A 25,210-nucleotide genomic window follows, 5' to 3' on the forward strand; every position below is an offset into this window, starting at 1 on the left:
AGAGTGCCAGCCATGAGCAAAAGAAGCTTAAGGACAGTGCCCAGGCCCTGAGTTCAAGCCCCAGGACTAGCAAAAAGAAAAAAAAAAGGTAGAATGGCTTTTCCTTCAGAAACAGTAAATGTACCCTATGAGTCTGGAAAATGTAATTCACATCTACAAAGCTCATCAGGACCTTTGCCTTTTCTCAGGCTGACCACATTCTGTATTCAGTAGCTGTGTTCTTGTTTTTCCTGTGGATTTTCCACCACCAAAGGTCCTTTCTTCCCCACTCTGAAAATCCCTACTGCTTAAAGCTCCAAAGCAAGCACGTATTCTGTGATGCTTTTCCATGGCCCTATCAGCAGAGGGCACCCTTCTCTTCTGCAGCTTCCCTTGGGCTTAGTATCCCCTATGAACATGTGCGTGCCTGCGTGTGTGTGTGTGTGTGTGTGTGTGTGTGTGTGTGTGTGTGTGTGTGTGTGTGTGTGTGTGTGTGTGTGTGTGTGTGTGTGTGTGTGTGTGTGTGTGTGTGTGTGTGTGTGTGTGTGTGTTTATGTGTGTGTCCTGGGGCTTGAGCTCAGCCTGGGCTCTGTCCCTAAGCTTCTTTTGCTCAAAGCTAGTGCTATAACACCTAAGCCACGTGCCACTTCCTGCTTTTTCTGAGTAGTTTAATGGATTTAAGAATCTCACAGACTTTCTTTCCTGGAGTTGGCTTTTGAACTTTGATCTTCAGATCTCAGCCACCTCAGATCTCAAGATCTCAGCTAGGATTATAAGAATGAGCCACCAGTGCCTGGCTCAAACTGGGATTTGTTTGTTTGTTTTTGTTTTGTTGGCCATGGAGCTGGAACTCAGGGCCTGGGTGCTGTCCCTGAGCTCTTTTTCTTCAAAGCACTGTACCAGTTAGAGCCACAGCTCCACTTCCAGTTTTCTAATGGTTAATTGGAGATAAGAGACTCACTGCCTGGTGCCCGTGGCTCACGCCTGTAATCTGCACTACTCAGAAGGCTGAGGTCTGAGGATCATGGTTCAAAGCCAGCCGGGGCAGGAAAGTCCACGAGATTCTTATCTCCAGTTAAACACCAGAAAACCATAAATGGCACTGTGGCTCAAGTGGTAGAGCGCTTGCCTTGAGCTGAAGAACTGAGGGACAGTGCCCAGGCCCAGAGTTCAAGCCACATGACAGGCCAAAAAAAATGAGTCTCACAGACTTTCCTGCCCCAGATGGCTTTGAACTGCTATCCACATATCTCAGTTTCCTGAGTAGCTAGGATTACAGGTGTATGCCACCAGTACCCAGTTGTGCTGGTGGGTTTTTTTTGTTTGTTTGTTTTAAATCAGCTTTCTTTCTTAATCTGTGGATATTCCAGCATTCTTTTTTTTTTTTTTTTTGGTTGGTCGTGGGGGCTTGATCTCTGGGCCTGGGCACTGTCCCTCAGCTCTTCAACTCAAGGCGAGCACTCCATCTCTTGAGCCACAGCGCCACTTCTGGTTTTCTGAGTGGTTTATTAGAGATAAAAGTCTCATGGACTTTCTTGCCCAGGGTGGCTTTGAACTGTGATCCTCAGATTTCAGCCTCCTGAGTAGCTAGGATTACAGGCGTGAACCACAGGCACCTAGCTATTCCAGCATTCTTATTCTTGTTCTGTAGATGTAGGCTCTTACAGTTTCATGAAGAGAAAAAGTCTGATTTTCTCAAGATACTCTTCTGTGCAGTTTGCTCAGAATCTTTGTTTGGGTGACTGGAGGCCTGCCTCAAGTGATAGTGCACTACTCACATAGCATGCACAAGGCTCTACATTCAAGCCCCACTCTCTGCCAGAAAAGGATCTTTGGACTTGGCTGTTTTCATGTTGCAGATGCCCCTTACCCATCCTTCTGCACTAATGAGGCTGTATACTGAAAGAGTATTTGACTACTGCATGTTGGGAAGAGGCCCTTTAGACCAGAGACTCAATAGCTAAATAGCAGAAAGGCCTGACTTGTCATAGTCAATATATAGTCCATCCCTGACCCCTGTGGCTTTTGTATGGTGACACGTCCCAGTCTCAACTCTACCAGTCATGGCTCAGCCCCATATAGTAAACCATCTGCCTCTGCTTCATGACATGCGTTAGTTGTCTCTCCATACCTCTTGTATGGAGCCTAGCTGACCTTCAGATGTGCCTGCTGCTACCTCTTGTTGCAGGGCCTTTCTGAGCGTCTACCCAGTAAGCAGGCCTGCTGCCCTCCGTCCAGCAGCTTTCTCTGCTCAGCAAGTAGATGACTATTTGCATATTGACTTTTCAGCATCCACTGTCCTTCCCTGGGATTTATCCATGTTATTCCTTTTCTGTTAATCTCTGCCACATGTCTGTGGCATTTTCAGAGGGAGTACAGTGGGCACATATTTGTTTTGCTTGGTTTAGCCACAAAGGGATTGTCACAAATGTTCTTGCCCTTGGGTCCACACAACAGCACAAAAGTGGCACTGTGGCTCAAGTGGTAGAGCGCTCACCTTGAGCTGTAGAGCTCAGGACAGTGCCCAAGCCCAGAGTTCAAGCCCCATGACCAACACACACACAAAAAGAGTCTCACATAACAGCACGTCTTGTCTGTATGAGAAAACCATTTTGGACATGTTTTTCTGGACTTGGCCAAACAGATATACAGACTCAATCTCTCTCTCTCTCTCTCTCTCTCTCTCTCTCTCTCTCTCTCTCTCTCTCTCTCTTTCTTTCTCTCTCTCTCCCCCCTTCTCCCCTTCTCCCCTCCCTCCCTCCCTCCCTCCCTCTCTCTTATTTTTGTCAGTTGTGGTGCTTGAACTCGGCCTGGGCACTGTCCCACAACTCTTCAGCTCAAGGCAAGTGGTCTACCACTTGAGCCACAGTGCCACTTCCAGTTTTTTGGTGGTTTATTGGAGATAGGAGTTTCACAGACTTTCCTGCTTTGACTTGCTTTGAACCCCTATCCTCTGATCTCAGCCTCCTGAGTAGCTAGGATTTCAGGCATGAGCCACTAGCGCCAGCCTGTATTGTTTTTGCTTTTTTTTTTTTTGCTGGGCTTGGACTCAGCCTGTGCTCTGTCCCTAAACCTCTCTATGCTCAACGCTCTACCACTTGAGCCACAGCACCACTTCCAGCCTTTTCTGTTTATGTGGTACTGAGGAATTGAACCCAGGGGTTCATGCATGCTAGGCAAGCACTCTACCACTAAGCCACATCCCCAGCCCTTTGTCTTTCTCTTTATTTTTCTCTTTCTCTTTTCCTTTTTTTTTTGGCAGTACTGGGCTTTGAATTCAGCCTCACTAAGCAGGCTTTCTACCATTTGTGCCATGCCTCCAACATTTTTATTTTTCTTTCTAGTGAAACTCTATTCTGCATAATTATTAGCACATTGATAGTTTTTACAGCTTTACCCTACCCTCCCAAAAGAGGAGTATGTGCTTTATGACCAAATTCTCATCACCGATTTTTTTTTTTATATAATAATAGGGTTTGATCTCAGGCCCATGTCCTTGCTAGCTTCCTAGGATGGAACTATACTGCTTGAGCTATACCTCCATCTCTTCTTTTTTGCTGGTTATTTGATGATGGAGTCTAGCCAACTTTTTCTGCCCAGGCTGGCCTCAAACTGCGATCCCTCATATCTCAGCCTCTTGAGTAACTGGATTATAAATGTAAGCCACCAATGCCCCAACGCAAATTCCAGCTTTAGACTATGTCTAAAATATTATCTTAAGGATATAAGGAAAAAATGTGCCATCTCATATCTTAATTCATAATTCATTTGCTCATAAAACCCTAGGAATTGAGTCTTGTATGTGTCTGCATGAAAAACAGACAGACAGACAGAAGGAGGGAGGGGGAGAGAGTTCCTTCATCTTAGAATTTGAGGTCAGGTCTCTTCTGTGTAATTGACTTAAAAGGACGAATATCAGGTATCTGGACTGAAGTATGTGCTCCAGACTTGTAGGCTCCATCAACTTGACCATTCCTGACCATTCCAGTCTCTCTCAGCCAACACACATTGGGCTCCCTACTGTGACTCTCATGTCAAGGTTCAAGAGACTCCTGAGTTGTTGGGACCTGTAGCCTAGAGTGCTTATGGCAGGATGTAACATCCATAGTTTTGGTTCTTGATGATTCTGGAGACTCTACTGCCAACAGTAATTTTAAATTTTTCAAAGTGTTTGAGAATTGTTTGGCAATTGCCACTTCTGATTTCTCACAGACTAAGCACTTTAAAATTTGTTGTTGTTGGTCATGGTGCTTGAACTGAGGATGTTGGCATTATTCCTGAGCTCTTTTGCTTAAGGCTAGCACTCTACCACTTTGAGCCACAGTGCTGGTTTTCTGGTGGTTAATTGGCAATAAGAGTCTCATAGACTGTACTGCTTAGGCTGAGATTTGAGAATCTGAGTAGCTAGGATTAAAGGCATGAGCCACCAGAGCCTGGTAGACTGAGTGCTTTAATTCCAGTTTTCTACTGCTGGTTTTGAGGATCATTTAGAAATTATGGGGACTGGGGGCTGGGAAGGTGGCTCAGTGGTAGAGCGCTTGCCTTGTATGCCTGAGGCCCTGGGTTCGATTCCTCAGCACCATATAAGCAAAAAGAAAAAAAGCCGGAAGTGGTGCTGTGGCTCAAGTGGTAGAGCGCTAGCCTTGATCTGAAGAGCTAAGGGACAGCGCCCAGGCCCAGAGTTCAGGCCCCACGACCGGACCAAAAAAAAAAAAAAGAAAGAAAGAAATTATGGGGACTGGAATATGGGGACTTTATCGAGGGGGTAGATTGAGACAGGGTCTCAGTATGTAGATCATGCTGGCTTGGAATCTGCTTTTCAAGATTGGGATTACAGGCATCTCAACACTTGACTTTACTTACCACATTTTGTAAGCCCTTATCTGTTAGAAATGCTTACTGAAATATTATGGATGAAAGGATATGACATCTGACTTTTCCTTAAAATTTTGCAACCCTTACCCGAAGGAAAGCATGTGTACAGGAGAGAGGAAAATATGCTGATAATCATGGAACTTAAGTTCTGTATATGGAGTTCATTTTTGTAGTCTTTCTGCTTTTATTTTGTTGAAAATTTCCATAGTAAAACAAATCCGAACCATGCATGATAGTACCTGCCTATAAACCCAGCACTCAGAAGGCTAAGGCAGGAGAATTGTTAGTTAAGGCCAGGCCTATGGTGAGACAGTGTCAGAAAATAAAACCCCACACACAATCTAAAAACAAGCCAGCCATCACACACAAATACAGGGCTTCTGGACTTCCCCTGACACCCAGATGTGCAACATGATCATTTGAGATATTCTGTCTGGACAGAAGGAATCAGTATTTATGAACACTTTAAAAAATAGTACATTTGCTCTGTATTTTCAAATGTACATTAGTATGTTAGCACTTCTCTGTGACAACCTAATGTATGACCCAGATGAGGTTCCATCGTGTATTGTCCTCAGGATTTGAAAGCCCAAGGCTAGAAGACTTGTGGCATTTCCCCCATGTTTCCCAAAGGATGTTCACAGATTACTAATGCCCTAAAGTAGACAATGAAAGTGGAAGTAGTCCAGTAAACCAGGAGGTGTTGTGCTCAGTTATTGCCTTATCAGAAAACATCTTGGAACCTTTGGTATAGTCTTCTCTATTGTGATCAGAACGATTTCTGATTTATGCAGTATGCCTCTTTCATATCAAGAGGGAGAGTCTATGAATGTCCAGGAGGCTGAGATCTGAGGATCACAGTTCAATGCCAGCCTACACAAGAAAGTCCATGAGACTCTTATTTCCAATTAAGCACCAAGAAAAGTTGGAAGTAGAGTTGTGACTCAAGGGTTAAAAAGTTCAGGGACAGCAACCAGGCTCTTAGTTCAGACCCTAGACCCTAAGACTCCAAAATAATAATATTAATAAAAGTGGCTTTAAATGCCAGTGTCTCACTCCTATAATCCTGGCTACTCAATAGACTGAGATGTGAGGATCATGGTTTGAAGCCAGCCTGGGTAGGAAATTCCATGAGAACTCCAGTTCACCACAAAAAAAACCAGAAGTAGAGCTGTGGTTCAAGTGGTTCAGGGCAAAGCCCTGAGTTCAAGCCCCAGTACTGGATCATATAAACATACACACAGATACAAATATACCCATATACCCTCTGTAATTAGTATTTTTAAGCAGGGACTTTTTTTTGTCAGTCATGGGGCTCGAACGCTGGGCTTGGGCATTGTCCCTCAGCTCTTCAACTCAAGGCCAGCGCTCTACCACTTGAGCTACAGTGCCACTTCCAGTTTTCTGGTGGTTTATTGGAGATGGGAGTCTCATGGTCTTTCCAAGCCCAGGCTGGCTTTGAACCACGATCATCAGATCTCAACCTCCTGAGTAGCTAGGATTACAGGTGTGAGCCACCAGCACCCGGCTAGCAGGGACTTTTGGAACTATTAATACTACATTCTTCAGCAAATATTCTATGCATTCTTATATTTCTATCCATTAAGACTTTTTTGGGGGGGTCAGTCATGAGGCTAGAATTCAGGGCATGGTTGCTGTCTCTGAGCCCTTTTATTCAAAGCTAGCACTCTACCACTTTGAACCACAGCTCGACTTCCACTTTTCTGGTGGTTAATTGGAGGTACCAGTTTCACAGACTTTCCTTCCTAAGTTGGCTTTGAACCACAATCCTCAGATCTCAGCCTCCTGAGTAGCTAGGATTACAGGCGTGAGCCACCAGTGCCTGGCAACTCATGCATTTTTTTTTTTATCCTGGGGCTTGAACTCAGGGCTTAGGCACTGTCCCTGAGCTTCTTTTGCTCAAGGCTAGCACTCTACCACTTGAGCCACAGTGCCACTTCTGGCTTTTTTCTGTTTATGTGGTACTGAGGAATCGAACCCAGGGCTTCATGCATGCTACACAAGCACTCTACCACTGAGCCACCTTCCCAGCCTGACTCATGCTTTCTATGTAGTGGACAACCTGTTATTATTTATTGATGCTCAAATTATCCTTTCGGCGAGCAGCAACCAGCTGAAACTGACTTCTGTCGATTCAACTCATCCCCATCACTGTTAAATGCTTATTTTCTCTCCAGGCTCATCTTGTTCTTTCCCTTCTGTAATCCTAGGATCAGCCATTTTCCATGGAGTGAGTGCTTGCCCCTTTTAGTGGAAAATAGTATTTAGAAAGCACCTAGTGTTCTCCTTGGCCATTGCGGTTGTCACTCTTCCTCACCCTGTCAGAGGACATAGCTAGTGAGTGTGTATGTGCTCATTTATGTATCCGTGCAATGAACACTCCGCCACTCTGTGCTTGTGATACCTAACAAGGAAGATCACTGCCATTTTTCCTCCTGCCATCTTTCTAACTCCCTTTTCTACCTTTAATCTTTTTGCCTTTTTAATCTCTCTGCAGGTAACCAAGCTCTTTTGCCTCCATTCTCTCCTCTACTTGGACTCCCTTCTCTCCCTGCTTGGCTCTCACACTCCATTCCAAAGCACTTTACTCCACTTGGAGCACCAGTACTGCATGCCAGACAAGTCTAATATGCAGCCAAGTTTGAGAACCACTGAGAGTTCTCTGGTTGAACTTTAATTCAGCAGGGGTGGGAGGGTTAGGTATTTCTGCTTTTCTGTGTTTTTTTTTTGTTTGTTTTTGTTTTTTGGGGGTTTTTTTTGGCCAGTCCTGGGACTTGAACTCAGGGCCTGGGCCATGTCCCTGAGCCTCTTTTTGCTCAAGGTTAGCACTCTACCACTTGAGCCACAGCACCATTTCTGGCTTTTTCTGTTTATGTGGTACTGAGGAATGGAACCCAGGGGTTCGTGCATGATAGACATCACTCTACCACTAAGCCACATTCCCAGCCTCTGTTTGGTTTTGTTTTGTTTTTATGATTGTCCTGTGGTTTGAACTCAGAGCCTGGGCATGTCCCCTGAGCTTTTGTGCTCAAGGCTAGCACTCTAGACTTCAGTCACACTTCTGGCTTTTTTTTTTTTTTTTTTTTGGTACCTGTCCTGGGCTTGAACTCAGGGCCTGAATGCTGTCTTAGAGCTTTTGTGCTCAAGACTAGTACTCTACCAATTTTAGCCACAGCTCCACTTCCAGCTTTTTTGTGGTTAATTGGAAATAAGAATCTCAAAAACTTTCATGCCCAGGCTGGCTTTGAACTACAATCCTCAGATTTCAGCCTCCTGAGTAGCTAGGATCACAGGCATAAGCCACAAGCATCAGGCCAAGCGTCCTTCCAAATTTTTGGTGGTTATCTGGAGGTAAGAGTCTTATGGACTTTCCTGCACAGGCTGGCTTCTGTGATCCTCAGATCTCAAGATTTGTCTCCTGTGTAGCTAGGGTTACAGGTGTGAGCCGCCAGTGCCTGGCCAGGGTTATGTTTGTTTTTGTTTTTTAATCAATCAAAGGCCTTGCCTCACATGTGTGATGTTCTAAGTACCATTCCCAGCATCACACACACACACAAAACCTCCTATAAACCATTTCACAACTCATTGCTCTTACTAGTTGCTAGTTTTTAGTACGCCACCAACCATTTTGTTTCATAAAGAACAACACCCACAGTGCTTTCTTAGTGCTGAAAAGCACGTAATAGCCCAGGAATCAGGAGATACCTTTGGAGTCCTGGCTCTGCCTCTAGCTCTAGGTTAGTCACACTGCCTTACTACCACCATGCCTTTTCTTTCTGCCAATGGCTCTGTTGATGTCATTTGTACCTAGAAATGCTGAGGTCCCAGTGCCTTTCGGTAACTTGCTTTTTGTTGCTGTCCCTGTTGTGTTTATCCTGTTGTTCAACTTTCCCTTGTAAAGCAAATGCAAATGTCCTTTGAACCTCACTGGGATTGCATAGTGCTCCTGAATGTCTTGCATTCCAGGGGCCAGGGGTGTAGCTCTTGTGGTAAAGTGCCTGTGTTGTGCAAGTGTGAAGCTCTGAATTCCATCCGTTGTACTAAAGAAACAAAGAGCTCATGCCTGTAATCCTAGCTATTCAGGAGGCTGAGATCTGAGGGCAGGAAAGTCCAAGAGACTTATCTCCAATTAACCACAAAAAGCCAGAAGTGAAGCTGGGGCTCAAGTGGTAGAGTACTAGCTTTGAGCAAATAGAGCTCAGAGACAGTGCCCAGGCCCAGAGTTGAAGGACTGGCAGAAGGAAGGGAGGGAGGGAAGAAAGGAAGAAGAAAGGTAGGAGGAAAGAGAGGAGAGGAGAGGGAGGGGGAGAAGGAGAGGGAGAGGGAGACGATTGATTCCAGTCTCTGCTGTACAGCATTCTCACATGTGCCCCTATGTGTCTTTCAAAGGGTGAAGGAAGAAGTGTTTTGGAGAAACTACTTTTACCGTGTCTCCTTGATTAAGCAGTCAGCACAGTTGACCGCCCTGGCTGCCCAGCAGCAGGCCTCTGGAAAGGAAGAGAAAGGCAATGGCAGTGAGGATGGTTTGCCCCTGACAGGTAAACTCCAGAGGAAACGATCACTGTGGCCAAAAAAATAATTACTGTAAAAAATATTCTTAGGTGACTTAGTGTCTTGTATGTGTACCAAATATGTTGACATCGCCATGTCGAAAACTTCTTTTCAAAGGAAGTGGTCATTCTTCTCTGTTGCTGTCTCTCTGACACAGCTTATGTGTTTTCTTTTTTTCTTCTCTCTCTCTTTTCTCGTTCCTTTTATTTCTCCCTCCAATGTCTACATCTCTTTTTGCCATTACCATGTGACTTTTTCTAGCTTCTGTCTGCCACTCTGATTTAGTCTCCTCCTCCTCTGTGTGTCTTAGACTTTCTTACATCCTGGCTTCTTCAGAATGTGTGATCTATAGAACAGAGCTCCAGTCCACTCTGAGTCACCAGCTCTGAGCTTGGCACTGTCAATTTAGACATCTGACACTTTATTCTTGTGACATACGAATCCTGGTTGTAAGGCAAAGTGTTTGATAATATCATCAACCGTTTGCCATCTATAATGAGATGCAATAGTATCAACAACCATTTGCCAACAAATGAGAAATGGTGTTTGTATAATTTAATATTTTCATGAGTACCTACTGCACATAGGTAATTCACCACCAGACTCTAATCCCATAAGAAGTAGGGTAATTTTGTTTGTGGAATTAAGCAAGACAGGATGTCCAAAAGTACAGGTTGTATAACTAGGAAAGCCTCTGAAATTGCATTTAGAGGCAGGTAAATAAATGAAATTCATTCAATAAGAGGCTGGGAAGGTGGCTCAGAGGTAGAGCGCTTGCCTTGCATGCCTGAGGCCCTGGGTTCAATTCCTCAGCACCACATAAGCAAAAAAAAAGAAAAAAGCCAGAAGTGGCACTGTGGCTCAAGTGGTAGAGCGCTGGCCTTGAGCTGAAGAGCTGAGGGACAGCACCCAGGCCCAGAGTTCAGGCCCCACGACTGGACCCCCCCCCCCAAAAAAAAAGAAATTCATTCAGTAAAATTGGTCATTTTGCATAGATGTTAACATCCATCCAATGGTCTATCATTCCTTCTCATTCCTTAGTATTACTTTTATTCCTGAACGCCATTTTATCAAATACTGCTTGTGTAGCAAATGGAGATGAGACAGCATTCAAGCATTTACTGCCTTTAAAGTCAACTAGAGAAAACACAGCTGAGAGAAAGAATACCAGGCTTGAGTGTTACATGTTCATTTCTGCTTTCTAGTAGCAGAGAACTTGGTAAATAATGTTATTCCCTTTATTCTAAAAGAAAGAGCACAATAAATTTTGCCAACATTGAAGTCCAAATCACTTCCTGCTGGAAATTTTATAGAGAAGGTACATTGAATATGGTAACATATTAAAAATATCCCTCAAAGTAAAAGGTCAAGATGGTTGCACCTGACTGTTTTCTTCATAAAATACATAAGAAGGGGCTAGAAATGTGGCTTAGTGGTAGAGTGCTTGCCTAGCATGCATGAAGCCCTGGGTTCAGTTCCTCATTACCATATAAACAGAAAAGGCCAGACGTGGTGCTGTCAAGGGGTCAAGGGGTAGAGTACTAGCCTTGAGCAAAAGAAGCTCAGGGACAGTGCCCAAGCCCTGAGTTCAAGTCCCAGGACTAGCACAAAAAAAATAAGGAAAAAAAAAGCCAATCTTAAAGCTTATTTCTGAAAATGATTTAGAATCATTTTACTTATAGATATTTTAGCTGTTATTGTAATATATACTCAGAACTGAATCAAGCAATTATTGTCTCTTTTATTCTCACTTCTTAGAGGCAGTACGGCCCAAAACGCCACCTGTCGTAATCAAATCTCAGCTTAAATCTCAAGAGGTAATACAGTTTTGCATTGTACCTAGTAGTTAATGTCTGGAAATGTAGTAACTGGGTTAACTATCTCTGATGCCATTTAAAACTGAAGAGGATGGGTTGATCTGTTTGGAAGATGATGACTCCAGTACAGAAGAGTCAACGACCTATAGCTGACACACAAGGTGATTTACTGCCATACATAATTCTCAGTGTGCTCATTAGGGATTTTAGCAAATGGTCAGAGTGATCTCAGCTAGGAAGGAGAGTAATAGCCTCAGGTGGTAACTCATTAAGTTACCAAGCAACTACAAGTTAGTATTACAGCCAGCAAAACTTAGGTTGTAGTAAATTCTGAGACAACCATAAGCATGCATGTCACATAGAGAACACCAACAAGAGCTCTCGTCCCATTTCAGGATGAGGAGGAAATTTCTACTAGCCCTGGGGTTTCAGAATTTGTCAGTGATGCCTTTGGTGCTTGCAACCTAAATCAGGAAGATTTAAGAAAAGAAATGGAGCAGCTTGTACTTGACAAAAAGGAAGAGGAGACAGCTGTACTAGACGGTAAACAATTTTTTTTAATGAAACTTTAACCTTTTCCCAAATTTCAAAGTTGATTGTGTGAAAGTGTTAACGGCAATTGGTCAAAAATATGTTGCAAACTTTGAGCCAGGGATGTTGGTGACTCATACTGTAATTCTAGCTACGTGAGAGGCTGAGAACTGGAGGATCAGGGTTTGAGGCTAGCCTGAACAAGAAAAGTCTGTGAGACTCCATCTCCATGGACAGGAAACTGGACACAGTGGCACACACTTGTGATCCCAGCAAGGATGAAGAGCCTAAAGGTGGACAGATTACAGCTTAAGCAAATGCCTGGGAGAATCCTAAAAGTAACTAGTGAAAAACAGGGCTGGAGGCATATCTCAGCTGCATTGTACCAGCCTAGCAAGCACAAGGCCTTGAGTTCAAACCCCCAGTACCACTAGAAAATATGCACACAAAGAGCATCATTTCCAGAAAGGAACAGCCTGCCTTTTAAAAACTAATTGTAGCTAGGCACTGTTGGCTCACACCTGAAATTCTAGCTGCTCAGGAGGCTGAGATGTGAGGATGGCAGTTCAAAGCCATCCTAGGCAGAAATGTGCAATATTTCTTGAGGGGACTTCTTGTATTCCTTCGGCCCATTGGGCCAAGTTACTGGCTTCCTACTGCATGAAACACAAAAGGATCGAGTCCATCACTATCAAATGAAGAGTTTTCTGATGCCATCTCAGACTTAAAATGCATCCAGAAGGCCAACTGTCCTCACAGTTGTGTAGAGTGCCAGCTAGAACAGGAGCCTGGAAAGAGGAACCTGAACACTGTCTACATGCTGCCGCAGCCAGGAAGAAGTCTGAAGGACAGATTTGAGAAGAAAAGGGAGGAGGAGTGAGGGACTAGCCGGGTCAGTGAAAACCTGTATTGTGTAGGCCCGCAGAGCCTGTCTGGAGATAGAGTCTTACTGTGTAACCCAGACTGGCCTTGAGCTTTTGATCCTCTTGTCTCGGTCTCCCCAGTGCCAACCCCGACTGGTTTCTGATAAGACATAGCCTCTGATCATCACAAAAGCAAGGAGCTCTTAAGCCCATACATTTCTGGCAGCTGTCTCTCTTTTTTCTGGTGATTGTACCCCTAGCAGAAGCCACAGGGGCCAGCAGGATTCCTAAGGCTTTACTGCTCCAGGGGAACTGAATTTTCTCTGAATTCCAACCTGAGTGATGATTTGGATTACATCATATTCTGCATATTGGCTCAACCAGAAGTTGTAGGCTACTTAATGACAGTTCCATCTTGCCTCTGTCCCTTCACATGCAGCTTAGAACTCAGCAAGCACTTAATGAATTACTTGTGAGATTGGTGCTTTCCCATACAGTATGCAAGGTCTTTTCCTTGGTCACTGCTTCAGGAAAACTAAAACGCTTTTATTTTATTCTCATTTCAACTATAGCTACTTAAAAGGGTATGTGTGTGTATGACAGTGCTTTGTATGTGTGTATGTGTACATGAGAGAGAGAAAGAGAAAAGAGTGAGCCCAGTTCTATAGGTCCTAAATAAGTGTTAACTGCTTTTGCTACCATTATCCTCATTCATAGTGGTAAAAATTAATTTGCAACCAAATATTATGAATTACTCATTTAAATAAAAGGAAAAACAACAGCTTAGGTAAACAAAATGTACAATTATCTGATAGCTTTGGTTCTACATTAACAAGTTTATCTTTCTAATTACATTGTTCCTTGGTCTCTGTTAAAAGTTCATTCCAAGGGCTGGGAAGGTGGCTCAGTGGTAGAGCGCTTGCCTTGCATGCCTGAGGCCCTGGGTTCGATTCCTCAGCACCACATAAGCAAAAAGAAAAAAGCCGGAAGTGGCGCTGTGGCTCAAGTGGTAGAGCGCTAGCCTTGAGCTGAAGAGCTGAGGGACAGCGCCCAGGCCCAGAGTTCAGGCCCCACAACCAGACCAAAAAAAAAAAAGTTCATTCCAAGCCAGGCCCCTGTGGGTCATACTTTTAGCTACTCAGGAGGCTGAGATCTGAAGATCCAGGTTAAAGCCAACTCAGGCAGGGAAGTCCATGAGACTCTTATCTCCAATTAACCAGAGAAGTATAGAAATGAAACTGGCTCAAGTGGTAGAGTGCCAGCCTTGAGCAAAAAAAGTTAAGAGATGGTGCCCAGGCCCTGAGTTCAAGTCCCAGGACTGGCAAAAGAAAAGTATTTTCCTAAGCACTTACACTGAAGATGCCTGAGACATTGAACTAGGGTTGTGGCTTGTGGGAAGCCCTGGGTTCCACCTCCAGCACAGGAAAAAAAAACGAAAGAAGGAACTACTATGATGAGGACTTTTGTTGGTAAAGTTGACTGAATTGGTATCACCAGCTTTAAGAATTCAGAGAGACATGTAACTGTAACCCTCTGTATAGTAGCTTTACAATAAAATAAAATTAAAAAAAAAAAAAAAGAATTCAGAGAGAGGGCTGGGAAGGTGGTTCAGTGGTAGAGCGCTTGCCTTGCATGCTTGAGGCCCTGGGTTTGATTCCTCAGCACCACATAAGCAAAAAGAAAAAAGCCAGAAGTGGTGCTGTGGCTCAAGTGGTAGAGCGCTAGCCTTGAGCTGAAGAGCTGAGGGACAGCGCCCAGGCCCTGAGTTCAGGCCCCGCGACTGGACCCAAAAAAAAAAAAAGAATTCAGAGAGAATCTTTGTTTTCCTTCCCCTTTGTTTCTTGTAGAAGATTCTGCTGATTGGGAAAAGGAGCTACAACAAGAACTTCAGGAGTATGAAGTGGTGGCAGAGTCTGAGAAGCGGGATGAAAGCTGGGATAAAGAAATTGAGAAGATGCTCGAAGAGGAAAATTAGATAGCTCTGGAAATAAAAGAGTCTTAAACATTGTGCAAACTTACATTAAATTCTAAATGTTGGCATTCACCGAATCAAAAGACACAAGAGTATAACTGTATATGATTCAAAATTATTCTTTTTTTTCAAGCTAAAATTTACCTCTTCTGCTTTCATTAAAAGTATATATACAACAATTATTCTAATAGTCAAGAAAAGGGTTGTAACATTTGTTCAGATAAATTGAATTATAGTTGTTCTTATAGCTAATATAGACATCTTTGCACCAGAGCTTCAAGTAAAATTTTAGAATTTTGTTTTGATGAAGTCAAAAATATAATTTATTCTTCAGTCATGCTTTTCTAAATATGTGTAGCATCTTTGCACTTCTGTTATACATGAATGTTTTAAGTACTTACCTAATGGATTAATTACTATCAGAGTGACCAAATTGTACCAAAGAACTGAAGCGGAAGCACTTTCAGAACTATTTTCTTGCTAGGTGTTTTCTAAAATTCTATCTAAAGACCAAAAGGTAAAATATTAAGCTAATTCTAATACTACAAACATCACCCAGTTAAGAAACACTGCAGGGCTGGGGCTCTAGCTCAGTATTCCAGTGCTTGCCTAGTATGCACGAGGCCCTGGATTTAATCCAGCACTGACATTTTTTTAAAAATAGAAAAATAAATACTGTGTAAAAATATTTGCTTTTTTAAAAATTGATTTTTCCATAGGCCTTTTTTGTCTTTTTCTTTTAGTGCTGATATGGGGCTAAACTCAGGGCCTTGCTCACTCTTGTACCCTTTCCCTCCGTCCTTCCCCCCTCCCCTCCTCCTCCTCTTCCTCCTCCTCCTCCTCCTTTTTCCCCCTCCTCTCTCACTTCCTCTCTATCTCTTTCTCTACCTTCTTACTTGGACAGGTGTGCTACCGCTTGAGCCACACTTCCAGCCCAGCATTTTCCTAGTTAATTGGAAATGAAGTCTCTTAGACTTTTATGCTCAGGCTGGTTTCTAACCTTGAATCCTCAAGGTCTCAGTCTCCTTTGTAACTAGAACTACACACAAGAGCCATATGCACCTGGCTCTCATTTAAAAACAAAAACAAACTATACCACAGATTTTACAGCAAGGTTTTTGTAGAGTGGAACCTTCTGTTAACCTTTTTTGTATTAATAGTCTTCAGTATTCTGTTTATCTTAGTCTTTTGTTCCCATTGTAATGCTCATTACATATGAATGTTATAACTTTGTCTTAACTACATTATTATTCTCTTTAGAATTATATTCCTCTTAAGTACAAATTCTGGAACTTAGTGATTAATCCTTGTATTCTTCTATACCAATAGGCTCCTGTTGTTCAGAGAATATAATTTTAAGAGCAAGCACTGTTAGATAACTTCCTCAACTTTTACTTCCTGACCCTTTCATATTTTTCATAGAGACTTTAATTCATAAAGGGGAATAAAACCAAGACATTGCTTTATAAGAAAAATGTATATATTTATATTCTTGGGCCCTTTGGCAAAGGTACTCAATGAGAGTTGGGACTTGATGTAAGCTTTACTCTCTCGTTAGTCATTGGAGATATGCAATGTGAATGTCTGTGCTAGACTGCCTCTCCCAGCCAGTATTGCAATAGCCTCATGTTCTATGAATCCACTGACTGCCATCATCAAAAAATTTCCACTTGGGCTGGGAAGGTGGCTCAGTGGTAGAGCACTTGCCTTGCATGCCTGAGGCCCTGGGTTCCATTCCTCAGCACCACATAAGCAAAAAGAAAAAAGCCGGAAGTGATGCTGTGGCTCATGAGCACTAGCCTTGAGCTGAAGAGCTGAGGGACAGAGCCCAAACCCAGAGTTCAGGCCCCAGGACCGGACCAAAAAAAAAAAAATTTCTACTTGCATGGGCTGGGAATGTGGCTTAATGATAGAATGCTTGCGTAGCATGCATGATGTCCTGGGTTTGGTTCCTCAGTACCACATAAACAGAAAAAGCCAGAAGCGGTGCTATGGCTCAGGTGGTAGAACACTAGCCTTGAGCTTAAGAGCTCAGGGACAGCACCCAGGCCTAGAGTTCAAACCTCACAACTGACCAAAAACAAAAGATTTCCACTTGCAGGTGGGCTTCCAAGATGACTGGCAACTTCTGAAGTAGCTCAAATGAAGGGAAAATAATTTTGTCTCATAAGTTTGCTAGTGGAAAAGAAATGCATTAAATGTTTTTTAAGCAACTAAAAATCCTAAATGCAAGCAGAGGAGGACTTGGTAGTGCATGGCTCATATGAACTGAAAAAAAAAAAAAAAGCAAAGAGGTCAGAGAAAGAAAAAGCACTAAAATGCCAATAGAAGTATGCCAAGGTTAGTACTATCAGTTTACATGATGCAATTGGCCAGCAATGTCTTTCAAGTTGTTGCCAGTATCTCTTGCTGTATTATAAACCAACTTGATGGTGCATTGCTCATGGAAATGAAAAGATAAAATAAGGTTTTGTACAGATCATAAGAATACAGAAATAGGGCTGGGAAGATGGCCTAGTGGTAGAGTGCTTGCCTTGCATGCATGAGGCCCTGGGTTTGATTCTTCAGCACCATATAAGCAGAAAAAGCAGGAAGTGGCCCTGTGGCTCAAGTGGTAGAGTGCTAGCCTTGAGCTGAAGAGCTGAGGGACAGCGCCCAGGCCCAGAGTTCAGGCCCCATGACTGGCAAAAAAAAAAAAAAACAGATATAGGCTGGGCACTGGTGGCTCACATCTGTAATCATAAGTATCCGGTTCAAAGCCAGCCCTGGGCAGTAGACTCTTATCTCCAATTTGAAAAAGAAGGCAAAAGTGTAGCTGTGACTTAAGTGGTAGAGCACTAGCCTTGAGCAAAAAAGCTCAGGGACAGGACCCATGACCTGAGTTCAAGCTCCAGGACCGGCCAAGCAATAGATCTGTACATACAGATAGGGATTCATCAAGATGCTTAAGTAACCTGCAGATTCAACTTGAATTGTTCCTTTAAAGGGAAAACTATAACCCTAGTTGGAAGTAAATTATTTAGTATTTACTATATGAGGAGAGTGGGTTCGCTAACAAGATATATTGAGCATAAAACAAACTCCAGGGTTGGGAATGTGCTCAGTGGTAGAGTGCTCGCCTAGCATGCATGAAGCCCTGGGTTCAATTCCTCAGCACCACATACACAGAAAAAGCCAGAAGTGGCTCAAGTGGCAGACTACTAGTCAGGAGCAAAAGAAGCTCAGGGACAGTGCCCCGGCCCTGAGTTTAAGCCTCAGGCATTGGCAAAAAAAAAAAAAAAAAGACTCCATGAAATATAATAAAAACATATTTTGTTGCACTATGGGAGTTATATGCCTACTCAGTGTAATTCAAGAATCAGACAGCCGGGTGCCGGTGGCTCAAGCCTGTAATCCTAGCTATTCAAGAGGCTGGGATCTGAGGATCGAGGTTTGAAGCCAGCCCAGGCAAGAAAGTCCATGAGACTTATTGCCAATGAACTACTAGAGAAAAGCCAGAAGTGGCACTGTGGCTCAAGTGGTAGAGCATTAGCCTTGAGAAAAAATACGAAGGGATAGTTTCCAGGCCATGAGTTCAAGTCCCAGGACCAGAAAAATACAAAGCCAGCCACCCTAGGCTGGCTGCCCCAGAGATGCCAATGGGCTTCACACTGGTTCAGGGATGAAGGTAGTAGAAGTTTCTATACCTCCATGAATTCTTTCCCTTCCACTAAGTGTCCTGGAACAGTAGTGTGTTTTGATTCATTGATATCTCAGATCCCAGTTATGCTGCCGACTCTTCTTGCCATGCTGCCAAATTTAAGAGAACCTAAAGTCCAGGACAATGAAGACATATCTTGTGAAATCAGGTATTTCTACAACCACACGTTTCAAACAAGAACAGGCCTGGCCTGCTAGTATGGCTGTGTACTACTGACACCACACATTTCCAAGGAGCATGATTTCTATGAAATGTGGTCAAGGCTCTCATAGCCTTTTTCTGTGGGACCTTAGCAGCCTCAGAGCGCCAATGGACCTTGAAGAGATAAAGCTTCTGTCTGACATGGTTGCAATGAGTTCAACTAAAAAGCTAACTATGGCCGGGCGCCGGTGGCTCACACCTGTCATCCTAGCTACTCAGGAGGCTGAGATCTGAGGATCACAGTTCAAAGCCAGCCTGGGCAGGAACAGTCTGTGAGACTCTTATCTTCAATGAACCACCAGAAAACCGGAAGTGGTGCTGTGGCTCAAGTGGTAGAGCACTAGCCTTAGCTGAAGAGCTGAGGGAAAGTGCCCAGGCCCAGAGTTCAAGCCCCACAACCAACAAAAAATAAATAAACAATAGCTAACTATATTACTTTATTTACAGTTGGAGCAGTTTATGTAGAAAGTAATGGCTGCCAGTCCTAAAGTCCTAGTCCGGGCCAGGGCTTCTACTTAAGGTCTGGGTGTTATAACTGACTTTCTATTGCTCTACGCTAGTACTCTACCACTTGAACCAGAGTTCCACTTCTGGCTTTTTGGGGGAGTAGTTTATTGGAGATGAGTCTCATGGACTTCCCTATCAGGGGCTAAGTTCAAAATTAGCCTGGCACCAGTGGCTCACAGTTATAATCGTAGCTACTCATGAGGCTGAGATCTGAGGATTGAGGTTTGAAGCCAGCCCAAGCAGGAAAGTCTATGAGACTTGTATCTCCAATTAGCCACCTAAAACAGCTGAAGGTAGAGCTGTGGCAGGAAAGTTCATACTGCAGCTCAGCAGCAGACAATTCCTGCCAGTGTTTTGGTTTTACTGCCAGTACTTCTGAGCCTCCTTGGGTTTTTGTCTCCGAAATCTAACAAATGAAGTCCAGGACAATGGAAGATGAGTGCAAATAACTTCATTCAGAAGAGAATCATCTGGCCAGAAGGCTGTCACCATCATGCCAATTTTGTTCATGCTCCCTTCTTTTATGTGGTTGCTTGTATGTCTCTCCATCTCCATCTCCATTATTCTCTCTCTGTGTGGCTGACTCTAGGAATTCTTCTTTCTATAACCACACGTTTCCAACAACAACAGGCATGGCTCTGTTTATAATTAGGTGTTTTGGAGAGTAACACTTTATTGGTCAAGTCCATTCTAATTGGTTGTTAATTCCTATCAAGTCTCTTCTATAAGACCTCATTTCTAGGATCCTTGGAAAGTTCCAAAACTAGAGGGGGATAGGGAGGGGCAGAGGTAAGATGTTCTGCAACAGTATATTTTTGGCACCTGATTTCCACCTGTGAGGCCAAGATGCCATCCAGGAGCCCTGAATCCTAAGTAACTTACTCTGTGATTGCTGAGAGGGACCATGCAGCTTGCTTCCTGGGAAGTGGCAATCCCAGGGAACCTTCGAAAATTAAGTCCATGCATCATTTAGATTTTTTTTAATACCTGCTTTTGGTATGGGTATGGGGAGAAAGGCATTTAAGTGTGGATCTGTGTCTCAAGTGGTAGAGTGCTAGCCTTGAGCAAAAAAGCTAACAGATAGTATCCAGGCATGGAGTTCAAGCCCTAGGACCAGCACACAAAAAGAAAAATTGGAAACTACCCACCTATCTTAAAACAGGATCTTGATTTTTGTTGTAGGGTAAATCATCTCAGGAGCCACATTTTAAAATATATAATATTGGATTCTTTATTACAGTTTACAGGCTTTGGGCCTCCAGTTGTTACAAAGGCATGCAGAATGTAAATACACATAACACAGCTAGGAAACATGCTAAAGAGGAAAGAAATAACAAGAACAATACCAACAAGCCAGTTCAGCTCCAATGGAGAGCTGAATTGGGACTCCATGATGACTGGAGACAGGAGACAGGACACAGGATATGATCACTGAGACACACGTAGCATGGTGTCCAGCGGCTAGGCTGGTCGGGGCCCAAATAGGTCGGCGCAGGGGGCAGATCCTCAGGAAATTCCCACTACCAGGCACTAGACTGACAGATTCAGTAACCTATCTGCCAAGTGCCTGCCCCTGCCTCCAGGGGTCTGGGCACGCCCATTACCTGGGAGGCAGGTGATGGGGGGTGGGGGGGTGGGTCCCTTCCCCTTCTCCCAGCATGAAGACAAGATGCCAGACCTATAATCCACCAGGTGGCCAATATGGCCCCGCCCAGACCTGACCTCCTTACTTCCATTTGAGCTGGTGATGGCTCTTCCATACTATGGAATCCTGTGCAATATTTTAAGTGATGAATTCCACATGTACAATGGCCAAAAATAAGTTATTAGACACATGACATAATGGGGATGTTGCTATTGAGAGAAATGTTTGGTGAATGACAAGCCAGACATTTGACAAAATTTCCAAAAATAAAATAAAATAAAAAGAATGTCACTCTTCTGTTAGTGAGAGACTGCCCTAATCTCTTTAGGAAAATGTCAACACTATGGCATTACTGAGATGAAAGTTGAATATGTTCTTATTCCTCTCAGTGTAAGTACAAAGTGGTATAACCACTTAGGAAAATACCATTACTCAGTAAAGTTGAAGAGAAACATATCCTTAGGCATACACAGCTAGGTGACAGTGGGCAATAATGTCCCTGACGGTGGTTGTTCTAAGGACCTCAGGCAACACCCCACCCAAAGTCAGCCACCAAGTGGAAATTATAATTCCACCGTAGTGAGAACCAGAGTGGAAAAAACAACAGCCACACACTGTGTTGTAAGTGAGTGGACACCGACAGAATGAGAAGTAGAAAAAGCAAAGCCTGGAAAGACAAATTTGACCTCCCATACATAAGCTTTGAGCTTAACTGTGTCAATAGTACAACTCAAAGGCATGGCTACCACCAAAAGCATTACCTAGAAAAATAAAAGGTCAGGAGGGGCACGTATCATGGGTAATGAAATGAAAATGAGAAGTTAACCAGGACACCAAATAAGAAATATATAAGGCTTGCCACTATCCATTACAGCTAGAGCACAAACTAGTCAGAGAGCTTTACTGAAAGACAAAAGATCTGCACAAGCTTAAAGGAACTCTGCAAAGATTGAAGCCAAGTTACTGCTCTCCCTGGTAGGAAGAAACCCTGCTTCAGTCTTCCCAGTTAAATGTGTACAGTCTCCTTTTACAAAATAATGCATTAAAGGAAAGCTGCAGCTTTTAACTTGAAAATCAATTGCTTGCAGTGCACCATGGTTATGCAAATAAGAAGCTGAGTCATTGCCCTTCACATTAACCCTCACAGCTCCCAAGTCAGGCAAGCAGAGGCCTAGTAAAGGATTGTGTTGGGTAGAGGATTTTATGGAGTGCTTAAAATGATGGATCTGTGCCGTGCAGCTGCAGACATAGCTCAGTGGCACCATGTGGGCTTAGCATACACAAAGCCCTGAGTTCAATTCTCCGCACCAAAACAAAATGTTCAATATAAAAGGCAAGTTATTCAAATTATTTACTAGGGTGATAAACTATATGTGATATGCACATATAGGTATGTGTGAGATGATACAGAATTTTCTGTTGTTACTCAGTGGGCAGAGGCCTCCACAACTCTTCTGGCTCACCAGCTAGCAGAAAACACTAGCTTCTATCCCTATAGGAGCAGGCAAAGGCCTATTTGGTGTTGTAGCTCAGCAACAATGCCTGGCAGTGGAGCTGCGACATTGCCAGAGCTGCTGAGCCTCTAGGGTTCCTGCATCAAGAGCTGGAACAGGATGGGAAGGTGGCTCAGTGGTAGAGTGCTTGCCTAGCAGGCACCAAGCACTGGGTTCGATTCCTTAGTTCCACATACACAGAAAAAGCCAGAAGTGGCTCTATGGCTCAAGTGGTAGACTGCTAGCCTTGAGCAAAAGAAGCACCGGGAAGGGCTGGGAAGGTGGCTCCGTGGCAGAGTGCTTTCCTTGCATGCATGAGGCCCTGGGTTTGATTCCTCAGCACCACATAAGCAGAAAAAGCCGGAAGTGGCGCTGTGGCTCCAGTGGTAGAGCGCTAGCCTTGAGCTGAAGAGCTGAGGGACAGCACCCAGGCCCAGAGTTCAGGCCCCACGACCAGAAAAAAAAAAAAATAAAGAGTTTGAACAATGAAGTCCAGGACAACGAAGGATGAATGTGGCACCACCAGAAGAAGTATCTAGCTCTTCTTCAGGTGTTTTCTCTATGCCTCTCTTACACACATACACATTTCCCCCTCCCCTGCCCCCCCATGGCCTCTTTCTAAAACCCTGGGCTGTATACTCTGATTAGTTATTTTGGAAGCTAACACTTTATTACTCTGTCCCAGTTGGAACTAGAAGGGAGGAGGGGTAGCTTGCACCTGGTTTCTGCCTGCTAGACCATGCTATCCTTGGGAACCCGAGCCCTGTCCCTATGCTTTTGTGCTCAAGGCTAGCACTCTACTACTTGAGCCACAGCACCACTTCCGGCTTTTTCTGCTTATGTGGTCCTGAGGAATCAAACCCAGGGCCTCATGCATGTAAGGCAAGCACTCCACCACTGAGCCACCTTCCCAGCCCCTCTTCTGGCTTTTTCTGAGATAAGAGTCTCATGGACTTTCCTGCCCAGGCTGGCTTCAAACCGCCATCCTCAGATCACAGCCCCCTGAGTAGCTAGAACTACAGGCATGAGCCACTGGAGCCCAGACACGCTTGTAATATAAAGAAAATAAAAGTTATTTTAAAAGATAAAACAGGGGCTGGGAATGTGGCTCAGTGGTAGAGTGCTTGCCTAGCATGCATGAAGCCCTGGGTTCAATTCCTCAGCAACACATAAACAGAAAAAGCTAGAAGTGGCACTATGGCTCAAGTGATACAGTGCTAGCCTTGAGCAAAAAGAAGCTCAAGGACAGTGCTAACGTCCTGAGTTCAAGCCCCAGGACTGGCCCAAAAAAGATAAAACATAAAAGCTAGTACAAAAGAATGCAATATATTTCATTCATAATTTTTACCTCAAATATATTTTGAAGTGATATATATTTTACTTATTTATTTATGTATTTCTTTCTTTATTTTTGTCGGTCATAGGGCTTGAACTCTGGGCCTGGGTGCTGTGCCTTAAGGTGAGTGTTCTACCACTTCAGCCACAATGCCACTTCCAGTTTTCTGGTGCGTAATTGGAGATAAAAGTCTCATAGACTTTCCTGCCTGGGCTGGCTTTGAACCATGATCCTCAGATCTCAGCTTCCTGAGTAGCTAGGATTATAGGTGTGAGCCACTGGCGCCCAGCTGCTATGTTTAATATATTGAGTTGAATACCTTCATTATTAAAGTTAAAACGAAATCATCCTACAATGAGTGTCTCCCTTTGTTCTGATACCTGGCACATTCCATCATTGTTGCTATTACAGTGTTTTATTATTTGGGTAGAGAGATTTCAAGGTTAGCCTGTTCATTGAACATCAGATATCACTGATATCTGAATATCCCTTCAAACAAAGGATGGGTTTTGCTTTATACTCCCTACAAGACAGGTGTCTATCCTTGAGCTAAGTATTTTCCTTTGCAAGAGCTTTTTGTGCCCAGAGGAGTCATTTTTCCTGTTCTATTTCCAGGAAAGTTTCTCTTTCTTTCCTTCCTTCCTTCCTTCCTTCTTTCTTTTTTAAGATATCTTTGCTCAGTCTCTGATTATGCTAATCAGCTGGGCACACTGACAAGGTCAGGAAAGAACTGCTCTTTTTTTCCTTTCCTTTTTTTTTCCCTTCCAATTTACTAAACGTTGCTGCTATACAAACTTCAAGCAAAAAAAAAAATAGTGTCTTAAGTTTTTTTTTGGCTTATGTTAGTTATATGGGAGAAATGTTTTTGTTGCAATCCTGGGGCTTGGACTCCAGGCCCTAGGCCTCGTCCCTGAGCTTTTGTGCCTCAGCTCAAGTGCCAGGAGAGTCTGAGTAGCGAACGGGAAGAGTCATGGCTGGACAAGCATTTAGGACATTTCTTCCTCTGTTTGACCAAGTGTTGGTCAAAAGAAGTGCAGCTGAAACTGTAACCAAAGGAGGCATTATGCTTCCAGAAAACTCTCAAGGAAAAGTATTGCAAGCCACAGTAGTGGCCATGGAATCAGGCTCTAAAGGGAAGAGTGGAGAGATTCAGCCAGTTATTGTGAAAGTGGGTGTTACAGTTCTTCTCCCAGAATATGGAGGCACCAAAGTAGTTCTAGAGGACAAGGATCATTTCTTATTTAGGGATGGTGACATTCTTGGGAAGTATGTAGAATGAATACATCACTAAAATAGCATCATGTGAAGCTGCCCATTCCATGGAAGTTCTGAGCTCTTTCATCATATAAATAATTTCCATATCTCCTTTTTATAATAAGCTGATAGTAACTAAACTAATATCACAAAAAAAGAGTCTCACAGACTTCCCTTGCACAGGCTAGCTTCAAATCTCAATCCTCAGAGCTCAGTCTCTGGAGAAGCTAGGATTACAGGTGTTAGTCACATGCACCTAGCTCATAGTTGCAAATAATGTTTTTGGACAGTATTTAACCTCCTTCATTCTGCCCCCTACTCCCTATTAATTATTAGCTTTTTTTTCTGTCTGCTGCTCCCATGTATACTTGCAATGTATAAAGTTACTCACTATGTATTCCATTCTCCCATGTCTTCCTCCTAAGTAGTGTCTCTAGCTGTCTGTATTTTCGCTCAAGCTCTCTG

The 25,210-nt window shown here is 43.5% G+C and overlaps 2 protein-coding genes across 2 annotated transcripts in view; both read left to right on the forward strand.

The window, feature by feature from the left end:
- Syap1 (synapse associated protein 1) overlaps nucleotides 1–15,138 on the forward strand; it is a 33,012-nt gene extending 17,874 nt beyond the window's left edge. The window contains exons 6-9 of the mRNA XM_042680434.1: nucleotides 9,265–9,413; nucleotides 11,185–11,243; nucleotides 11,639–11,786; nucleotides 14,485–15,138. Of these exons, the coding sequence (XP_042536368.1) occupies nucleotides 9,265–9,413; nucleotides 11,185–11,243; nucleotides 11,639–11,786; nucleotides 14,485–14,612 (484 nt within the window). The 3' untranslated portion in view covers nucleotides 14,613–15,138. The remainder of the gene's footprint in view (nucleotides 1–9,264; nucleotides 9,414–11,184; nucleotides 11,244–11,638; nucleotides 11,787–14,484) is intronic.
- Nucleotides 15,139–24,461: 9,323 nt separating this feature from the next.
- On the forward strand, nucleotides 24,462–24,846 carry LOC122108560 (10 kDa heat shock protein, mitochondrial-like). The gene has a single exon (XM_042680538.1). The coding sequence runs from the start codon at nucleotides 24,462–24,464 to the stop codon at nucleotides 24,768–24,770; it is 309 nt and encodes a 102-aa protein (XP_042536472.1). The 3' UTR covers nucleotides 24,771–24,846.
- The last annotated feature ends 364 nt before the right edge of the window (nucleotides 24,847–25,210 follow it).

Source organism: Dipodomys spectabilis, unplaced genomic scaffold (assembly GCF_019054845.1).
Source record: "Dipodomys spectabilis isolate Male_0828 unplaced genomic scaffold, ASM1905484v1 ptg000061l, whole genome shotgun sequence".
Taxonomy (NCBI): Eukaryota; Metazoa; Chordata; class Mammalia; order Rodentia; family Heteromyidae; genus Dipodomys; species Dipodomys spectabilis.